The sequence below is a fragment of the Mesocricetus auratus genome, unplaced genomic scaffold (genome assembly GCF_017639785.1).
Source record: "Mesocricetus auratus isolate SY011 unplaced genomic scaffold, BCM_Maur_2.0 Super-Scaffold_15014, whole genome shotgun sequence".
Lineage (NCBI taxonomy): Eukaryota > Metazoa > Chordata > Mammalia > Rodentia > Cricetidae > Mesocricetus > Mesocricetus auratus.
Genome location: NW_024429186.1, coordinates 8,493,271 through 8,515,491, shown reverse-complemented (window position 1 = coordinate 8,515,491; position 22,221 = coordinate 8,493,271). Strand labels below are relative to the sequence as shown.

At 46.1% G+C, this 22,221-nt stretch overlaps 1 protein-coding gene across 4 annotated transcripts in view; it reads left to right on the top strand.

Moving 5' to 3' along the window:
• The window catches only part of Tecpr2 (tectonin beta-propeller repeat containing 2), a 90,297-nt gene that overhangs the window by 2,459 nt on the left and 65,617 nt on the right, over positions 1–22,221 (top strand). For all 4 annotated transcript variants that reach the window (XM_005068331.4, XM_013112190.3, XM_040742449.1 and 1 more), the window contains exons 2-4: positions 6,042–6,329; positions 19,947–20,075; positions 21,441–21,572. In XM_005068331.4, coding sequence (XP_005068388.1) covers positions 6,111–6,329; positions 19,947–20,075; positions 21,441–21,572 — 480 coding nt within the window. In that variant the 5' untranslated portion in view covers positions 6,042–6,110. The remainder of the gene's footprint in view (positions 1–6,041; positions 6,330–19,946; positions 20,076–21,440; positions 21,573–22,221) is intronic.

Here is a 22,221-nt window from a genome sequence, read left to right as displayed (position 1 = left end):
TGCCTCACTGGGTTAGGGCACTTACCTTGCAAACCTGGTGACCTGAGCTCAATACTGGGACCCATGTAAAGTAGGACAGAGAGGCTCTGCAGTGTTGTCCTGGCTTCCACACGTAAATTATGGTACAAATACACCCGTATATGCACATCTCTCTCTCACGCGCACACCCAATACATAAATAAATTTTAAAATTTACAGAACATGTAGATGGATATGAAGTTAGATACATGTTTTGTTCAGGTGTCTGGTTTCATTGCTTGGGCCAGGCTTAACCTGTGAACAGTTGGCTAGCTAGCGGGCTAGAAGCAGGGAAGTAACAGCATCTCATCTGTGAGGTAAATTACTCCCTGCCCCTTTGCATTGCACTATAACAATCTTAGCACTTCAGCCGGCCATGGTGGAGTGTGCTTGTACTCCCAGAAGACATGAAGCTAAGCTAGACGACCCCTGAGGGTTCTAGGCCAGCCAAAGCTATAGTGTGAGACTGTCTCACAACAAATGAATACATAACTTAAAAGACGGATTGTAAGAGCTAGGTGTGGCTGCAGGAAATGATCTTAGCAGATTGTATTCACACACACGCACATATATGTAACAGTTATAATAAAAGAATAAGAGGCCCAGGTGGTGGCGGCCCATGTCTTTAATCCCCAGCACTCAGGGGGCAGAGGCAGGCAGGTCTCTTGAGTTCAAGGCCAGCCTGGTCTGCATAACAAGTTCCAAGAGCTATAGAGAAAAACCTTGTCTAGAAAAAACCAAACCAAACCAAAAATACCTACAAAGAATAAGAAGCCATGGGGCCAAAAAAGCTAGGTATGGAGGTCCATGCCTGTAATCCCAGCACTTGGAAAAAGTTTGAGAACAGCGGCTAGTGAGTCTGAAAAAAAAAAAAAAAGCAGGAACACTAATTATTACTTTGTATTAAGTTTAGAGAAGGTCCTTGAGAGGCAAGTGTTATCAGAGCCTGTGGTGACATGTGACAATTGTACTGCTGGGTGTATAATTTGAATTCTGAGTTACTTCTAGCTCTAGTTTTGGGAAATGCTCATTAAAAATTGATGGGGGATGGGGAGAAAATTACGACCTTTTTTTTAAAAAGCTTTACTTTATGTGTGTACTTGTTTTTGTATTTTCCACCTGTATGTGGGTGCCTATGGAGGCCAGGAGAGGGTGTTAGATCCCTTGGAGCTAGAGTTACGAGCAGTTGTGAGCCACTTGAAGTGGGTACTTCATATCAGATCCTCTTAACCACTGATCTGTCTCTCTAGTCCACAACCTTTGTTTTTAACTTGACTTTGAGTTTTAAACTGAAATACTCATAGCCAAAGTATTGTATATATTTTAAATTGACTTGTATTTATATGTGCCTATTTGTTTGTATGCGTACCGTGTACATGCAATACCTGAAGAGGCCACAAGAGGCATCAGATCCCTCGCACCGGAGTTAAAACGTGGTTGTGAGCTGCCATGTGGGTGGGTGGGTGCTGAGAACCAAATCCTTGTCCTCTGGAAGAGCAACAAGTGCTGTCACCTGCTGAGCCTTGTCTGTGGCCCTAGCATTATCTTAAAGACTGGCATAAAAGGCCTGGAGACCTCTTTCCTAGCCAGAAGAGAAAGCAGAGGCGGGCAGAGGGAAGGGGCTGTATTGAGAGGATTCTTTCTCAGTAAGACTAGAAGCTGACATTTTATTTCTTCACTCAGCAAATATTTACAGACATCTACTCTGTGCTAAACAAAGGCTGGCATCCCTTCTCCCCGAAGAGGTCACTTAGCAAGTGAAGACCAGAGGTTGTGGTGAGGACTGTGTAGGGCGTGTGGATGGAAGGGGGAGCAGGGAAGGAACCTTTCTGTAGTGATAGTGTTTCCGCTGAGCCCCGGGGTGAAAGGAAGCACCATCTGTGGACGGAGATGACTCTGGTAGAGGCATGGTGAATCATGAAGCCTGGGTGGGGAGAAGGGGTCCTTGGCGTTAGTGCTTGGAGAATGAGTGGAGGTGAGCTAGAGGGAGGGGCTGAGGACTAGTGAGCATCAGGGTCTCAGCCTGGACAGCCCTCGATTCAGTCTGCCGTTGGTGCTACCTACTTCAGAGCTGTGGACATTTTTAGTGAGTTAATTTTGGTGGCACTATTGCGTCACCAGGATTACAGGTGTGTGCCACCACACCAGGTTTATATTCCATTTTCAGAGGGGTAAATGGCAACCTAGAGCCATTAAATAATTCCCCAGGGTCCCATAGCTAGTCTTAGGGTGTCATTGGGATTTCAGCCGCCGTCCTTTCCCCCTCTGATGTCATCAGCCACTCCAGTGTGCTGCTGTTTTTCCACAGCAGGAAGGCTGAGTTTAATTATGGCAGTGAGTCTGAACCTGAGGGAGGCAAAATGCTCCTTTAGGCTTGCGTGGAAATCGGGCAGGTAGCAATGTAAGGACACCAGTCAGGAGTGTTCCTTGAGTCTAAGTAGTTTCCATCAAATGTGTCATAGGACGGGGAGGCAACAGCCCACCCCAGACACACCTTTTTCTGTTGGCTGCTTTTGTCGGGGTCAGCTTCGGTCTATCTCCCATCTGCCCGTTACGTGAAAGGCACAGACCTGGTGCGGAGCTCTCCCAGAACCCCCTACCCTTGGGTTCTGTGACTTACTGACCTCAGCAGTCCTTTGGAGAAACATGTTTAAAGCACAAATCATCATCAGCTGTGTAAGACAGTTTGGCAATGCATTTTAATTTTTTCACCTCTTGAAGCTAATTCACTTCCACTGGACCAGCCTTTTTTCCACCTTTTGAAATATTTCTAAGAGTCTGGAGAAATGACTTGGTGGTTAAGAGCACTTGTTGCTCTTGCAGAGGACCTGAGTTAGGTTCCCAGCATCCATCTCAAGTGGCTCACAACCTTTTGCAACTCCAATTCCAGAGACACTGAGCCCTCTTCTGGTCTCCAGTGGCACCTTTGAGTGCAAGTGCGCACACAGATGTGTATACACAGACACATATACACACTCAATCAAAATTAAAAATAGGGGCTGGAGAGATGGTTCACCAGTTAAGAATACTTGTTGCTCTTGCAGAGGGACATAAGTTTGATTCTCAGCATACAGTGGCTCACAATTGTCTGTAACTTCTGTTCCAGGGAATCCAATGCCCTCTTCTGGCCTCTGCAGACACCAGGTACATACACGGTACACAGATATACATGCGGGCAAAATACCCATATCTATAATAATAATAATAACTTTTTAAAATAAAGTATCTTTAAAAAACGGTTCTCAAGTATATACTTGGGTATGTATCTGTGCTGCTTATGATGGTAAAATCACAGCATTTATGTTAAGAGAATTTAAGTTGATCCATATATTATGCTGCTCATTTATTCCTTAATCTCTTTAGTCAGGGGCCACTGTGTTATTTATGTATTCATTTAGTCAGTGCCCACTGGGTAGCCCAGGCTGGCTTCTACCCGGGGAGCCTCATGGTGCTGCGCTACACACGCTGCAGCATTGTTACTCCTGCTCCTTTGTCTTCCGTGCCTTGTGGCCTACGTGGTCTACCTGCTGTGAGAGGTGGCAGTCAGAGGCTGACTGGCTTTGTCTGCCAGCCACGCCTTTTACATTGATTGCTGGCTCCTCTGGGTCTTGCCCACTTTTCCTGCCCACATCTCTTAGCTGTGTGGTCCTTGAAAGGCTATAAGTCTGTGATCTGCTGGCATTTGGGCAGTTCATCTCTCACAATTTGGATTTCTGTTGTGCTAGAGCTGTGGCTTGGGCAGGCTTGTGAACCTTCTAGAGCCTTGGCTTCTGCTAAAAGAATGTTTCAGTTAGACCCCTAACAATCAAGGATACAATTACAGTTGTTATTATTAGTTACTTTCAGGATGTTTCTCTGCCATGGAACTTTACTGTATTGACTGTTGCAACTATCAAAGACTCTGAAGATGCTTGGAAACAGGAATTTTCCCAGCCTTGAGCAAAAGATGATATTTTGATGCTGTTCCATTCCTGTCACTCATTCTTTCCGTATCTGTCACCTTTCTCATCATTTGTTCAATGTGTGCTTGCTGAGTGCCTCAGACATTCCTAGCCCTTTTCTGATGCTGGTCCTGGAGAGGGTAAGTGAGGCATTGTGGCCTCTGCTGTCATGAGACTTGTAGAGCTGTGTGTATCTGTGTATGTGCACATGCATGTACATGCTTGCATGTGCAGGAAAGCAAGAAGACATGTAGACAAGGCAAAGCAGGTGACATGATAGGCGTGCTGTGTGGCGGTGGTGGGTGGCCGGGATTAGCAGACACCCATTTGTTGAGACCCTTTGTCGGGGCAAAAGCTGAATGGTACCTAGAGAGATCATTCAAGACCATTAGGTGAGAATGGCTGGGATGAAGTTTCTCAAAAGAGGACTAAGGACTCAGTCACTCAAGCATATAGTAATAGGAGAGACAGACAGACAGAGAGAGACAGAGACAGAGACAGAGAGAGAGACAGAGAGAGACAGAGACAGAGAGAGAGAGAGGCAGAGAGAGAGAGAGAGAGAGGAGAGAGAGGAGAGAGAGACAGAGACAGAGAGACAGAGACAGAGAGAGAGACAGAGAGAGACAGAGACAGAGAGAGAGACAGAGAGACAGAGAGAGACAGAGAGAGAGACAGAGACAGAGAGAGAGACAGACAGAGAGGCAGAGAGAGAGAGAGAGAGAGAGAGAGAGACAGAGACAGAGAGAGACAGAGACAGAGAGAGACAGAGACAGAGAGAGAGAGAGGCAGAGAGAGAGAGAGAGAGAGAGAGAGAGAGAGAGAGGCAGAGAGAGAGAGAGAGAGAGAGAGAGAGAGAGAGGAGAGAGAGACAGAGACAGAGAGAGAGACAGAGAGAGACAGAGACAGAGAGAGAGACAGAGAGACAGAGAGAGACAGAGAGAGAGACAGAGACAGAGAGAGAGACAGACAGAGAGGCGGAGAGAGAGAGAGGAGAGAGAGACAGAGACAGAGACAGAGAGAGATGCTTAGGAAAAGGATGGTACATCCTGGAGTGGCAGAGTCTGCTCAAGATAGCTGTCTCCTGGCTCACTTTAGTTCATACTAATCCTGAGTCTTCTCATGGAAGCCCATGGCTAATTCCTGTAGTTTTGTGTCTCTGTTGTTGCGTGGCCTTTCTGGCTAGTTCATAAACTCTTTGAATTATGCCTTATGCTTTTCTGTTCTACTGCAGTGCTGACTATAGTGTCAGTTACAGGAGCCAGTCCTAACTGAAGTGCATTTGGGACTAAAATGCTGAAGGTGTCTCACTCCCCACTTACTTTCCTGTTGAAGCTCCAGCTAGAATTCCTTTTGTAAAGATTTCTGCTTCTTTTTCATTATTATATTATTACTATTTCATGAGTATGGGTTTTGCCTGCATGTAAGTCTGGAGCATGTACACACTTTGCCTATAGAGGCCAAAAGAGAGCTTCAGTCCCCTGGAAACAGAGTCAGATGATGGTGAGCCATGATGAGGGTGCTGGGGATTCAACCCAGGTCCTCTGAAAGAATAGCTAGTGCTTTTAACCACTGAGCCGTCCCTGCCACCCCGGTTTATTTTCATTTTAAATTATGTGTGTATGCCTGTCTGTATGGGAGTATGTGTGTGTGAGTACAACATGAATGGTGGCTAGAAGAGGCCATGAGATCCTGTGGAGCTGGAGTTACAGGGGCTTGTGGGCTGCCCGACATGGGTACTGGGAACCAAACTTGAGTGTTCTGCAAGAGTGTTACATGCTTTTAACCATTTAGCCATCTTGGTACATACACCCCTCCCCAGCCATGATTTTTTTCCCCGAGACAGGGTTTCTCTGTATTGTTTTGGAGGCTGTCCTGGAACTCGCTCTGTAGACCAGGCTGGTCTCAAACTCACAGAGATCTGCCTGCCTCTGCCTCCCGAGTGCTGGGATTAAAGGCGTGCGCCACTAGCGCTGGCGTCCCAGTCATGATTCTTATCTGTTGAAAATATCATGTTCCACTACTAAACTCTACTACTTTTGGTGTGAGCAGGCACTGAGAGACTTACAATGCTGTGCTCTGCAGCCTGCAGGTTTCCCTAGATGATGCACAAACGTCCCTGCTGCCTGAAGAACATCCTTGGAAACCTTGGCCATGGCATCGATATCAGAACCTGTAACATTCCGAGAGTTCTGCCCTTTGTACTATCTCCTCAATGCCATTCCCACAAAGATCCAGAAGGGCTTTCGCTCTATTCTGGTCTACCTCACAGCCCTCGATGCCAACGGGGACTACATTGCAGTGGGCAGCAGCATCAGCATGCTCTACCTGTACTGCCGACACCTCAACCAGATGAAGAAGTACAACTTTGAAGTAAGTCTTGCTTTTCCTTGCGTCTGAGTATGTACTAGCTATAGCTGCTGTTCCTTTGCTGGTGTTGTAACTGTACAGCATGGGGTCCTTACCTTTGACTTGCTAGACTGCAGCGTCATACATACCTCACTCAAACACTGCTTGGTCATCATTTCCACCTGAGTAGTAGATAACTAAATATTGCTGTTTTTCTCTCCCCATCTCTGTCTCTAATAATCTTTCATCACTTAAAAAGAACATTTAGCCGGGCGGTGGTGGCGCACGCCTTTAATCCCAGCACTTGGGAGGCAGAGGCAGGCTGATCTCTGAATTTAAGACCAGAATGATCTACAGAGTGCATTCCAGGACAGCCAGCGCTATACAGAGAAACCCTGTCTCAAAAAACAAACAGAGAAAAACAAATGTTTTCCAGTTGTTAACAAACTTTGTTATTCAGTATTTTGATTAACTTAAGTAATTTCTACTCTCTTGAGATTATTCTGCAAAGGATTTGGTCATCATTGACGTAGTCTCAGACTGTGCACATCTTACATAAGGTGACTTCTACACATGGAGCTCCTGATCCTCACGTCGACCGACATAGGCACCCCGAGTGCTGTAGTTCTGAGAGTGGACATGGATGGCCTGGTACAGCTGGCACCATTAGTCAGCGTTTGTAGCTTACTGAGTACATAGCTTTAGTCTTAAAAACAAAAAACAAGCCAGGCTTCGGTGGTGCAGGCCTTTAATGCTAACACTCAGGAGGCAGAGCCAGCCTCATCTGTAGAGCTAGTTCTAGGACAGCCAGGGCTACACAAAGAAACTCTGTCTGGAGAAACAAAACAAACAAACAACAACAACAACAAAAGACCCACAAGGCAAAAACTCACTATGTTTGTAACCCTGGAACTCATGAGATTATGAGTTTAAGGCCAACCAGGCCTATATAGCAAGTTCCAGGCCAGCCAGTGTTATACAACGAATAAATAAATAGAAGAGGAGGAAAAGGAGTGGATGAAAAAGTTTTCTTAGATGAAGGAAACAGGATATTGATTGTCATACCTGCTCTGAAGTTACTGTTTATGGAAATTCTTCAGAGGGAACACAGCATCAGGAATGAATGAAAAGTTATAGTAGATCCTTGGGGACATAAAATAGATTGTTTGTTCCCTGCTGAGCTCTTTAAGAGTCTTCTGTACTCTGGCCATGGGGATAGTGACACACGCCCGCCCGTAATCCCAGCACTAGGGAGGTGGAAGCAGGAGGATCAGAATTCAAGGCAGCTTTGACTACGTAGTGAGGTCCAGGCTGGCCTGGGCCATGTGAGGCCTTGTTCATGTAAGTGCTAAGCAACAGAAAGTAGCATAGATGTGTTAATGTCAAGTCTGGTTTCTAAGCAGAGGGTAACAGGGTGAAAAGGGATGGACATAATGACAGTGGTTCACAAATAAGACATGGACTCTAAGCGTGTCTGTCCTTAGTGACAGAGCATCACATACATGAAGGAATAGAACAAGTCAGTATTTACAAGAGACTTGGGGTCTCTCAGTAATAAAAGTAGGAGTTAGAAAAAACGAGAGTATAGAAGAATTGAGTACTCACTGTCAGCCTGCTTCTTCTAATTGACATCTGTAGAACTGAATACACATTAAACAAAAACAAAAAACCCAAAAGATAAGTCTCAATCTCATTCTGGTAGCCTTGGCTAGTCTGAAACTCACTATGTAGATCAGGCTGTCCTTGAAGTCACAGAGATCAGCCTGTCTCTTCCTCCAAGTGCTTGGATTAAGGGTTTCTATGTGTAGCTCTAGTTGTCCTGGAATTTGCTAGATAGACCAGGCTGGACTTAAACTCAGAGATCCGCCTGTCTCTGCCTCGTGAGTGCTGGGATCAAAGGTGTGCACCACCATTGCCTGGCAAAAAAGCATCTTTTAAAATGAAGTTTAAAAGAAGGAAGCTGACCTTTAATATGGTAATACAGCTAGCATGTGCTTTTGAGATTAGTGACTTTGAAATTTGGCCATCAGCTCCCCCACCCCTGTTGATGGGAGGGGGCAGATGGAAACAAGAATTTCTTTCTATTTATTGCACAAAAACATGATGATGTTGGACCAGAGTTTCCAACTGTCTGATTTGACGATAAATACATGACATCTTTTGCTTAGCCTTCAACTTGTAGTAATTTCATGGACTTGCCTTCAGATTTCTCCATGTTGTGATACCCAAGGGGGAGTCCTAGCTCTCAGTCCCACAATGTCTCCATGCTTGTTCTACGAGCAAACTCAGTCAGCAGGTGTCTTTGGAGTCAGGATTCTCTCTCATGCCAGGTCCTAGAGCTGTGTAAAGCACACTGTGGGCAGTTTCTGCCCTTATGGAGCTACAAGTCTAAAGGAAAGACCAGAAAAATAAGAGAAGTAGGCTAAGTAAAATAGCAAGCAAACAGAGAAGAACAAACCCGTCAAGGGGCTAACAGCTGCCCAAATAAAGGTGTGGTAGCGGTCAGCAGGAAGTCCAGGGAACTTCTATCGTAGAGCGTGACGCTTAACAAAGATGTGATGACATGCTCAACACAGCATGCTGATCCTCCTGAAACGCCCTGAGCCTGGACATGTCCATCCTGTTTTTCAGTCTGGAGAGTCAGGGTTCAGAAAATGATGAATGTTTCATTCACTTTAATCTGCTATAGTTTCTAAAGTGATGCAGAAATTTGTTTCTCCATGCAGCTAAAGGTGTGTTTGTCTAATGTCTTCCCTTGCCATTCCCTGTGAAAGTAACCCCTGGATCTGGTGACCGGGGGCCTATGATGTCTGCTCATTGATGTGTTGGTAGCATTGCAACATGGAGGCCCCCACATGTCCTTACCATGGATTGCCTCAACTCATTGATAGCTAGGAATTTAATTTTCAAATATTTTTGATAGTAAGAAATACATATTAGTTGAGAATGGTGGCTCCTGCTGGATTCTCTATCCTTAGGAGCCTGAGGCAGGAAGATGGATCTGTGTTTAAAGCCAGCATGGGCTACTAAAGTTCTAGGTCAGCCTGGGCTATCCATGTGGACACACCCTCATTCTGGACTCCCTGGAACTGGAGTTACAGATGGTTGTGGCCTGCCTTGTGGGTGCTGGGGACTGAACTCAGGCTCTCCTGAAGAGTAGCCAGTGCTCTTAACCTTTGACATCTTAACATCTCTCCATTCTGCTAGTGCAGTTTAATTCCAAATTTATGCATGTGTGCACATGTGAGGCTTTTGGTTTTCTTTTTCAGAGAGGATCTTATGTGGATTCACTGTGTTGTCGAGGATGTCTTAACGCCTGATCCTTCTTCCTGTAACTCCCTAGTGCTGGGAATGCAGATGTGCCCCCACGCCTGGTTTGTGTGGTGCTGGGGATCATGTACACCAAGCAAGTGCTCTCCCCAGTTGAGCCGTTTTCTCAGTACCAGACACGTTTGGTTTTCATGGAAATTAAAAAATTGGTTTTAAAATGTAGATGAAATTGTAACAACTAAAATAGCCAGTAAATTAGTTCAAAAGAACCAGATGGGAGACAATGACCTCCTGGGAGACAAATTTGCAAAGCTTCAGTAGATGGTTAGTGTGGCATTAGCCCAAACAAGGGTAGAGCCGCAGATTACTGACACAGAGCCAAGCTGTGGCAACTATAATGTATTTGGACACTGGAATCATTGTAGAGGTGTATAGGCGGAGGGTCACTTTTCTGAAATATTTGAGACCAGAATTGGTTCCACTCTTTGAGTTTTTGGATTTTTGGACTAGTTGCCTAGATTTTACTGTTTGGGCACCCTCAATCTAAAAAACCCAACCTGAAATACTCTAAAATCTCTTGGACATCGTGTTGGATTTTGGTTTGGGGCTGGGCAAGGTGTTTTCCAATAAATGGCCTGTGACAGTTGAGTATGAGCATAGAAGGGAATGACGCTGGGTCCTGCTTCACTTTATATGGAAATTTTGTCACTAGTTTAAAAATTAGGGTTGCGGCCAGGCGGTGGTGGCACACGCCCTTAATCCAATCACTCTGGAGGCAGAGGCAGGCAGATCTCTGTGAGTTTGAGTCCAGCCTGGTCTACAGAGCGAGTTCCAGGACAGCCTCCAAACAATACAGAGAAACCCTGTCTCGGAAAAAAACAAAACCAAACAAAAGAATTGGGGTTGTTTGGTGGCTGGGTGGTAGGAGAGCGCTCGCTCAGCTTGCAGGAGTCACTGAGTTTAGCCCCTAGCAGCAGCGGGGTGGGGGTTGTTTCCTGTCGCTTCACAACTGAGGCTGAGCTGGCGGCTAGGTGTCCTCCTTCTGAGTCGTTTGCCTCATCCTGTTGTGTCGGCTCTCTGAGTGTCAGGCCTGTGCTCTCCTTCAGCCCCCATCACTCCTTACTTCCTTTTGAATTAAGGAAGCCCCGGAGGAGGCAGCAAGGTTGTCTGAGAACTCTGTTTAACAGTTGTTCTTTGTTAGTGAAGAAAGGGAAAAGAGGTGGTTCTTATGAATTTTTATCTTATTTGGCTCTCGTAACTTTCTCAGAATCTTTTGCTCTTACCAGGTGTCTGATATGCTAGCAGGTTCTGCTGAAGTTTAAGCTTTGGCTCGCCACAAGAAGCTCATAATGGAAGCTTTGTCAGACTTCATGGTTCCCACGGGCCAGCTCACAAAGAGCGCTTTCTCTGGTGTGGTTTTGTCCACATGTAAAGGAGAAGCAGCCTGCCAAGGTGCCCGAGAAGATGGGTGGAGCCAGCCTGATGCTTTGGTGTAGGTCCAGAAAGCCAGTCCAGGCACCTTTCCCATCAGATCTCCCACACTGCCTTGTTTCCTTTTGAGACGGTCTCACTCGGTTGTTCAGGCTGGCCTTGAACTCCAGGCAGTTCTCTGACTCAGTCTCCTGAGTACTGGGAATTACCGATTTGCACCTTCTTAGCATTATTTGCTACTAGGTTTATGTTTCAGAAGGTTTTGTTGCTGGCCAGAAGACAGCAATATGTGGTGTAGGAAGTTGGGAGTGAGGGAGGCAGAGGAGTTAACACACAATAGATTAGAGCACAGATGGCCAGAGGCATCTGAAAGCCACAGCACGGTGGCCTGAGTTCCATCTGGAGGACCCACATAGCGGAAGAGGAGAACCTGCTCCTGCAAGTTATCCCCTGGCCTGTACACAGCGTGCATGGTATGTGTGCACACACAGACACGCATCCCAAATAAACAAGCAGAAGAGTGTCTCCCAGGCCAGAAAGAAGAAGTACTGCTTTTATACCAAAGAGAATGTGACAGAAGGAAGGGAGCCGTCTGCTGTGTCACTTGGGAACACTAAGCATCAGCTTGTGTAGCAGGGAGACGCACGAGCTGTGTCCACAGATGGACAGCTCTGTTCAAGGCCTGTGCTTCAAGCAGCTCTCATGGAGGGACCCTTGTGGTCTGCAAGCATGATGAGTATTTGATCAGAAATTGTTCCCTGCTTGCCAAATGTTCCCCAGATACTTGCTGTTCATGTTGACAGATGTGGGGGAGAAGATGTGGGTCACCCCTCTGGGCTCTCTTGTTTTTGCATAGCCATCTGTTTATTATAAAATAACAAGGCTAATCTTCAATGAGTGTGGTCATCAGTCAGTCTCCTAGGCTGATGAACAGCAGACACCAGAAAGATTGAGGGTCAGGAAGGTTGAGGGCCAGACCTTCATGTGCTGAATTACCATCAGGAACGGCCCACTCCAGTGCTCAGGGTGCATATACTTAAAAACAAACAAACAATTAGAAACTCAGAAGGTCCAGAGCCCAGAGCTGAGGTCTAGCAGGTCCTAGAGATAGTCATACTTGCTTGTGAACCCTGACTTGATTCTATCTACCTTTGACAAGTCATCCAGATTCTTGGAGCTCAGCCCCTCTTCTGTAACACAAAGATAGTGATAGTATCTCCCTTCCTAGGTACAATGCAGGTATAGTGCTTAGTGAGTTGCCTGTCACAGGAAAACATTCAATAAAAAAGGTGGCACATGCCTTTAAACCCATTACTCAGGAGGCAGAGGCAGGAGGAGCTCTGTGAGTTTGAGGTCAGTCTGGTGTACATAGTAAGCATGAGGTCTAGGCTACCCAGGGTTATATAGAGAGACACTGTCTTTTAAAAGAAAAAAAAAAAAGCTGCTATGCTGTTATCATGTTGCTATCACCATCCCAACAAGATCCTGATGGAGTTTGCCTTCATTGCGGCTTTACTGCCTTGGAGACCCTTTTCATTGACCTGTGGTTTGCTAGACGTGGCTCTTGCTAACTTTGGTCTGAACTGTTGCAGCAGGCTGGAGCTGGTCTTCTGCCTAGCCCCGCCCACCCTTGTTCCTCCTGCCTGTTTCTTATCCTGCTTAAGAGAGACCTGACTGATAACCCTGGCAACGCGGAGACTCTCCAAAGGGTCCCTCTGTTCCGTATTGCGTAGGAGCTGGATGTGTTGACCTGTAGCACCATCTGGCCTTGATTTATTTATAGCCCCTGAGAGTTATTATAGTTCATGAAAGCTGTAAAGTATGAGAGTGAGCTGTCGGTACCACCCCCAGTTGCTGTAGGCAGTTTTTTCATGTGCATGTCTCATAGTTAATCTGTAAGAGGGCCAGGACTATAACCTACTTTGGTAAACCATAGCTTCACTTGGTACCTAGGTATGGAGGATATTCTCACATATTTGGCAGGATGATTATTGTAGAAATTACTATGTGAGGAATTAAGGGGGTTTGCCAAAAGGGGAAACAGTTATGTGATTTTTGTGAATAAATGACTTCAAAATCAAAGGTGATCTCACAAAGGATTTGAAGCTTAAATAATTGTGTGCTGTGCCATGGTTTTAATAAACTCACATGAAGATTGCATCAGTGTTAATTAATAGAGTTGTTGATCCAAGACCCAGGAGTCAGTTTATAAATCCTTTTCAGGTATGTTCTTAGCTGGGCAAACCTAGGAGAGACAGGCAGACGTCACGTCTCAGTGGCTCTGTGCTCGTCTATGCAGACATGGAGTCGGTCTGGGCTCTGGGTGGGCTCTTCTGACTTCAGATGTTTTCTTCCCTGCCTCCCTCCCTCCCTCCCTCCCTCTCTCCCTCCCTCCCTCCCTCCCCCTCCCTCCCTCCCTCCCTCCCTCCCTCCCTCCCTTCCTTTTCCTCACCCTGCCCAAGACAGGGTTTCTCTGTGTATCCTTGGCTGTCCTGGAGCTTGCTCTGTAGACCAGGCTGGCCTTGAACTCACAGAGATCCTTCTGCCTTTGCCTTCCAAGAGCTGAGATTAAAGGTGCATAACACCACCACCTGGCCAGACTTTTCTTTTTGTATTTATATTTATTGTTTGGGGAATAACATCTTGTCAGAACTCCTTCATCATGTTCTCTCTCCCTTGGGTTTTTGAGACAAGTTCTGTCTATACAGCCTTGGCTTTTCTGTAACTCACTATGTAGACCAGACTGGCCTCAAATTTACGGCGACCACCCTGTCTCTGCCTTCAAGTGCTGAAATTAGAAGCATGCACCACTACTCCTGGCCCTTAGTTCTCTCTCAATAAGGACTCAGTTTATTCATGAATAATCATTAGAAATGACTTTAATTTTTGTTTTTTGAAGATTAAATATCTAGAATGGAAAGGAGGATTCTGGGAAGATAGTGGATTGGTAGGAAACCAGTAGGCATCATTTCCTCTCCTAGGTTGAGGTTGTTTGTGCAGAATCCAACTAATGACATTGAAATGGAACTGAAGGCTATTAGCTTGTGACTTCTAGAGACAGTTTGATGGTAAAATGTGGTAGATTTGGTGATTTTAGTCTTTAGCATAATAACAGATATCTATGTTTTACCCCTTGCCCTGTGGAAAGCGGTTGGTTATGTTCCTGGAACACCTTGTGTTTCAGGAACCAGAGTGGCTAAAAAGTACTCTGTCCTCTAAATATTTGGGAGGTAGGCTCTTACTGATGCTGATGGCTGCTTCTGGTCACAGATGTATTAGGAAGGTGGGTGACCGTTTTGAACCTTCCTTATTGTTTTAGGGCTCTCTCTCACTCCAGATGAAGTGACTTCCAGGATTTTTGGAGGATTGGCTCAGTGTTTAAGAGTGTGTACTGTGCTTGCAGGGGATCAGATCAGGTCTGGTTCTCAGTATCACATCAGGCATCTCAGAACCACCTGTAACTCCAGCTTCGGGCATCCAAAACCCTCTTCTGGCCTTCAGAGGCACCCGCACCCACACAGACATATACATATAATTAAAATAAAAGAAATCTTACTTTTTGAAAATACATTTCTTTTCATAAAATATTCCAATCACATTTTCTCCTCTCTCATCTCTTCCCAGATCCTCCTCACCTTCCTACCTATCTGTCTTAGTTAGGGTTCTTATTGCTGTGAAGAGACACCATGACCACTGCAACTCTTATAAAGGAGCACATTTTTTTTTTTTTTTTTTGGTTTTACGAGACAGGGTTTCTCTGTATTGTTTTGGAGGCTGTCGGTCCAGCCCGGCCTCGAACTCACAGAGATCCGCCTGCCTCTGCCTCCCGAGTGCTGGGATTAAAGGCGTGCGCCACCACCGCCTGGCTAAAGGAGCACATTTAATTGGGGGTGGTTCACTTACAGTTTCAGAGGTTCAGTTCATTGTCATCATGTCCAGGAGCAAGGCAGAGTACAGGCAGACATAGTGCTGGAGAAGTAAGTGAGAGTCCTACTTCTTGCTGGCAACAGGAAGTTGACTGTGACACTGGGAGCAGTTTGATCACAGGAGAACTCAAAGCCCATCCCTGCAGTGACACACTTCCTCCAACAAGGCCACACCCACTCCAACAAAGCCACGCCTCCTAAGAGGTGGTCATTATCTTTCAAACCACCACACCATCCTACGCCACACTTTTCTTCTCTTTCTTGAGAAAATAAAATAGAACTACAAAAAGAAAAGAAAGAAAAGAAAAAAGAAAAAAACCCAGAATAAAACAAAACAAAAAGTTTGAAAAATACAAATGCAGATACACATAATTCTCTCTCCCTCTCTCTCTCTCTCTCTCTCTCTCTCTCTCTCTCTCTCTCTCTCTCTGTCTCCCTCCCTCCCTCTCTCTCCTCTCTCTCACTCTCCATTAAAAACAAAACCAGAAACCATAATATACAAACAAAAGATTAGTAAGGTAAAAAAATGCCCCAACAAACATTATGAGACCCACCCCCAACAAAATTCTTCAAAAATACCATTGAGTTTGTTTTCTTTTCTCCATCTACTGCTAAGCATGGGGCTTGCTCTTGAAGATGGTTTGTATGCCCAGTGACACTCTGTTGGAAAAAACTAATTTTTCCTTTGCGAGCAGTGTCAGTGGAAGGTAACTGTTTGTTAGGGATAGGAGTTTGTGTCCGCTTCCCATTTCAGGCTGGCACCACATGTGGCTTGGAACTGTGCGGGTCCTGTGTAGACATGCTGCCACAGTTTCTGTGTGTTTGTATGTTTCTCAGTCCTGTTGTATCTGGAAGGTGCTGGTTTCCTGGTGTCTTCTATGCCCTCTTGCTCTAATAATCTTTCCAGTTCCTCTTCTGTAGCATTCCCTTAGCCCTGAGGGGAGGGGTTTGAAGGACTGAGTGTTCAGTTATAGGTTTCTGTGTTTGTTCCCATCTACTTTGGGAGAAAGTGTTTTTGATGGCCGCTTAGTGAGATGCTGTTCTATGGGAATAGCAAGTGTCTTAGATAGGGTTTCTGTTGCTGTGAAGAGATACCATGACCACAGCAATTCTTTCTCTCTCTCTTTCATTCATTCATTCATTCAGTTTTGTTTTTCAAGACAGGGTTTCTCTGTAGCTTTGGAGACCCAGGCTGGCCTCAAAGTCACAGAGATCAGCCTGACTCTACCTCCCGAGTGCTGGGATTAAAGGCGTGTGTCACCACTGCCCAGCTTTAGTCCTGGAGAGGGAGCCGAGGGTTCTACATCTAGACTGGTGGCAGCAGGAAGAGGGAGAGGACCACTGGACCTGGCTTGGGTCTCTGAAACCCCAAAGCCCACCCCCAGTAACACATTTACTCCAAGACCACACCTACGCCAACAAGGCCACATATCCTAATTCCTTCAAGTAGTGCCACTCCCTATTACCACCACCACAGGAGTCATTGTATTGCCACATTCATGTACTAAAACAGTAGTATTTGGTTTTCCGTAGGTCCCTGGCCTACATAGTCTCATGTTCTTGGCTGCCCAAGCAGTGTTTGGGCATAGAGTAGGTCTTAGATCCAAGTAGATAGTGATCTGTTGTCCCTTTAGCTTCTGTGTCACTATTGCAGCAGCGGGATCACGCATACAGGTCACTATTGTAGGTCGGAGGGTTTGTAGCTAGTGTCCTGGCTACTTTTACATCAACTTGACATAAGCTAGAGTCATCTGAAAGGAGGGAACCTCACCTGAGAAACTGCCACCATAAAATCCATCCATAAGGCATTTTCTTAGTTAGTGATTGCTGGCGGGAGGGACCAGCTCATCATGGGTGGTGCTATCACAGGTCTGGTGGTCCTGGGTGCTATAAGGAAGCAGGCTGAGCAGAGCAGGGAGCAAGCCAGTGAGCAGCGCCCTCCACGGCCTCTGCATCAACTCCTGCCTCCAAGTTCCTGCCCTGCTTGAGTCCCTGCCCTGTCTTCCTTCCATGATGAACAGCGATGTGGAATAAACCCTTTCCTCCCCAAGTTTCTTTAGTCAGGGTGTTTCATCACAGCTAGGTTGGTCTTTCCCTTTCTGCTCTGGTGGTGTGCTTAGTAACTTTCAGTACCATGAACGCTAGTCAGTAGGGGAGAAGGCTCTCATTAGGCACCAGCTCAGTTTCTCTGTGTTCAATGAGAGATGTAAGGGTGTCTTCAGCATTTGGGCCTTTCCGCACACATACATAGACATATAATTTAAAAGTAAAGTAATCTTTAAGAAAACAGTACACCTCTATTAGTAAGGCATCAAATTAGTAATAATGATAGCAGTAAACACTGGCAAAGCAAAGTTAATGGTGATGGTGACATTTGAGGAACAGTGAGGTAGACCAGATGGCTCAGTGAGTAAAGGCACTGTTGCCCAGCCTGCTGACCTGAGTTCAGTCTCTGGAGCCCACATGGAGGAAGAAGAGACCCAGCACTAGTCAATTGTCCTCTGACCTCTACACATGCTGTGACACACTAAATAAATGTTAACAATTTAATATTTAATTAAGGAATGGGATATAGCTTAGTGGTAGAACCTTTACCTAGCATGCACAACATCATAGGTTCAATACTCAGTACTGAAAACACAAAAGAAAAAAGGTGAATTTTTGGCAGAACTAACAACATACATCACTGTAAAAGGACAAATAAAAGAGCAGGAGCCATTGCTCAGTAACACATATGTCTCTTGCAGAAGACCTGAGTTCTGTTCCCAGAACCTGTGTGGGGCTATTCACAAGCAGCTGCAGTTGCAGCTCCAGGGAGGTCTGATAACTCTGTCCTCCGTGGGAACTGTTCATAAGTGCATGCACATGTGTGTGCAAACACACATAATTAAAAACAGTAAAAGTATGTAACACTAACTGATAACAAGGCCTGACAGAGGTACCAGATAAACCTTACAGCATCATTCCTTGCAAACATCAGTACAGAGATTCTCAAAAAACGCTAGCAAACTGAATTCAGCAGGAGGTTTGGAGAACTGTGTACCACTGTCAAGGTTGATATGATCCCTAGAATGTAAGGTAGTTTATGTATGAAGACCACTGTAAGGACTGGATGTAGCTCAGTTGGTAGAGTGCTTGCCTAGCATGTATGAAGCTCTGCGTTTGATCCCTAGCACTGCATCAAACCAGGCATAGCGGCATATTCTTATACTCTTACCACATGGAGGCAGAAGTAGGAGATTCAAGAAGTTCAAAGTTAGCCAGGCAGTGGTGGCACACACCTTTGATCCCAGCACTGGGGAGGCAGAGGCAGGCAGATGTGGAGTTCGAGGCCAGCCTGGTCTACAGAACAAGTTCCAGTATAGTCAGGGCTACACAGAGAAACCCTGTTTCAAAAAAACCAAAAGAAAAAAAAAAAGAAAAGAAATCCAAAGTCATCCTCAAATTTGAAGCTACCCTTGGCTGCATGTGACTGTTTCAGAAAAATTACAAATAAATAAGGTAATTAATTCATGTTGTGATATTACAGACATACACTGTCGTCACACCTGTCCTGGAAGCAGGGGTTCAAGAGCTATTTGAACATTCTTCATTATTTACAGTATCTACAGTGATAAACAAAAGTCTTCGTTAAAAGATGAGTGCCTGTTGAGATCGTCAGGAAAGCTGGGTGGGAAGGCAGAGGCAGAGGCAGGTGGATCTCTGTAATTTCAAAGCCAGCCTGATCCACACAGTGAATTCCAAGCCAGCCGGGGGAGAGTGAGACCACACAGTGAGACCCTGCCTGGAGAGAAGAAAAAAGACAGACAGACAGGGTGATGGAATGCCTGTGGCTTAAAAGAGGCAAGAAGGCTAGCTGGGGGAGGGAGGGAGGGGAGGGAGCAAGAACATAGTATAATGTGTATGTGTGAAAACGCAGGAAGAGGCCGGGTGGTGGCGGCGCACGCCTTTAATCCCAGCACTCGGGAGGCAGAGGCAGGCGGATCTCTGTGAGTTCGAGACCAGCCTGGTCTACCGAGCAAGTTCCAGGACAGACTCCAAAGCCACAGAGAAACCCTGTCTCGAAAAACCAAAAAAAGAAAAAAGAAAAAAGAAAAGAAAGGAAAGGCAGTAAGGAAACCCTTGGCTTTATGTACTAACTTTAAAAAGTAGCAATTAAAAAAGGACAGGGTTGGATAAAGCCAGCTGTGATGGCAGGTGACAATAATCCTGACGTGGGAAGCCGAAGGGGGCGGATAAGCAGCTTGTTCAAGGGCGTCCTAGGAGGTATAGAGAGACCCTGTGTCAAAAGCAAACACATCCATGACAACAAAACAGAAGATTAAGTGAGTAAGCAGACTGTGCGTGCCTCTATAAAGGGATGAAATAAAGGAATTCTGGTGGATTTCACAGCATGCATGCTTCATGAACTTTATGACATTGTGCTAGGTAATGTGGTCGTCAGAAAAAGACAAACAGTAAGTCCCTTAGAGTCGTAAAGGTCTAAGCAGACCTTGCCAGGGGCTGGGTGGAGAGGGGTTCTGTGGGAGAATGGGGCTTAGGGGTTTTTGAGGGTTTTTTTGTTTGTTTGTTTTGTGTTTTGCAGGGTTTCTGTGCATAGCCCTGGCTGCCTAGGAACTCACTCTGTAGACTAGGCCAGCCTTGAACTCAGAGATCCGATGGCCTCTGCCTCCCCAGTGCTGGGATTAAAGGTGTGCCCCACCACCACCCAGCGGGGCTTATTATTTGATGGGTGTGAAGTTCCCATTTTACTGCATGAAAATCATTCTGGAAATGGAAGATAATGATGGATGACTATACAGTATGGATATTCTGTATATCTTACAATAATAATAAGGCGGAGATCTTAGAAACATTTGTCTTTCTGGCTTGTACACACTTCCAGTCAGGAATTTATACGCTGTACCCAGGGACCTGCTTTCATGGTCCCGGCTTTATGGCTACTTTTCTTTGCTTCCTTTCATCTAAGTGCCTCTGGTCACGGGTGCTTTGTTTTCGACGTGTCTTACTTTAGGGGAAGACAGAGTCTATCACTGTGGTGAAGCTGCTGAGCTGCTTTGATGACCTTGTGGCAGCAGGCACCGCCTCTGGGAGGGTTGCAGTTTTCCAGCTCGTGTCTTCGTTGCCTGGGAGGAACAAGCAGGTAAGTGCTCAGGTCCTGGCATTGCTTCCCTTCTTGGCAGGAAGGAATTTTTTAAGGTGAGAAATCCTCAGAGCTGGGTCTGGTGGTGCACGCCTTTAATCCCAGCACTCCCAAGGCAGAGACAGGTTGGTCCCTGTGAATTTGAGGCCAACCTGTCTACATAGTAAGACCTTGTCCCTAAAAAAGGAGAGAGAGGGAGAGGGGAGAAGGGAGAGAGAGAGGTGTGGCAGTTCTTATCTTCATAGAAATCATATTCAAGCCGGGCGGTGGTGGCTCACGCCTTTAATCCCAGCACTCAGGAGGCAGAGGCAGGCGGATCTCTGTGAGTTCGAGGCCAGCCTGGTCTACATAGTGAGTTCCAGGACAACCTCCAAAGCTACAGAGAAACCCTGTCTCAAAAAAAAAAAAAAAAAAAAAGAAATCATATTCAAGGTGACATTGTACTGCTTATAACTGGATGATATCTTTGTCCCTGCTTGGAACATTGGTAATAAAGTACAAATCATTGCTCTTTTTTTACTTAATGCCCTCTTGTGTTCTTTGCGAGTTTGTAAAAAAACTGTTGTGTGTGTGTGTGTGTGTGTGTGTGTGTGTGTGTGTGTGTGTACACATGTACTACAGCTCCTGTGGAGATCAGAGAATAATCTGGGGGAGTTAGTTCTTTCTTTCTACTGTGTGGGACTCCGGAGATCAAATTCACATCCCCAGGCTTGGCTACAGTGGCTGTTAATCTGGTGAGCCATCTTGCTGGCCTGTCTGTGAGCTTCAAATGTGGGTGGATGGATGGATGGATGGATGGGTGGATGGATGGATGGATGGATGGATGGGTGGGTGGGTGGGTGGGTGGGTGGGTGGGTGGGTGGGTGGATGGATGATGGATGGATGGGTGGATGGATGGATGGATGGATGGGTGGGTGGGTGGGTGGGTGGATGGATGGATGGATGGATGGATGATGGATGGATGGGTGGATGGATGGATGGATGGATGGATGGATGGATGGGTGGGTGGATGGATACATGGATGGATGGGTGGATGGATGGATGGATGGATGATGGATGGGTGGGTGGATGGATGGATGGATGGATGATGGATGGATGGGTGGATGGATGGATGGATGGATGGATGGATGGGTGGGTGGATGGATACATGGATGGATGGGTGGGTGGATGGATGGATGGATGGATGGATGGATGGGTGGATGGATGGATACATGGATGGATACATGGATGGATACATAGATAGATAGAAGGAATGAACCTTGTGCACAGCTCTGTGTGAAACCAGCTTCTCCCAAGGTAGGAGTGACACTCACATAAATGCAGTCACTCAGCTCTCCTTTCCCTGCGCTCTGTTGTCACCCATAGCTTCGGAGGTTTGACGTCACTGGTGTTCACAAAACCAGCATTACAGCTCTGGCTTGGAGCCCCAATGGGATGAAACTGTTCTCCGGAGATGACAAGGGGAAGATCGTCTACTCCTCTCTCGATCTAGACCAGGTACGGAGATTTTCAGAGTGTCCCTTGCCTTCTTCATCTGTAGTGTGTCGCAGTCTTGCTTACATTCCAGTGGCTTGTGCTGCCTACCACTGTGCCCTTGTGCTGACAATTGTTACAGCGTTTTCTCCAGACTTTTCCAGTGTTTTATAAGCTTCTACTGTGACTGCAAAACCAAAAGTAAAATTATTCATATGTGAGTCAGGCATGGCAATGCCCTGTAATCGCAGCACTTGGGAGCTGAAGTAGGAGGATCTTCATGAGTTTAAGGCCAGCCTGGGCTGCATAGAAAGTGCCAGGCTGGCTAGAGTTACATAATAAAAGTCTATCTCAAAACGAACAAAGGAGCAAACTGTACATGTTTCCAGTCATGTCTGAGGACAAAGGGTAGTGACCCAGTGAGCGGAGAACTTAGTGGAGGGCCTGTGGGGAGTGGCAGGAGAGGAAGGCGACAGTAGCAAGTGTTCTGCCGTTTCAGATGCTCTTCACAGTGCCTGCTTATTGTGTATGCAGTATCGTGTCTGCATGCACGCCTGCCGGCCAGCAGAGGGCACCACATCTCACTACATATGGTTGTGAGCCACCATGTGGTTGCTGGGAATTGAACTCAGGACCTCTGGAAGAGCAGCCAGTGCTGTTAACCTCTGAGCAA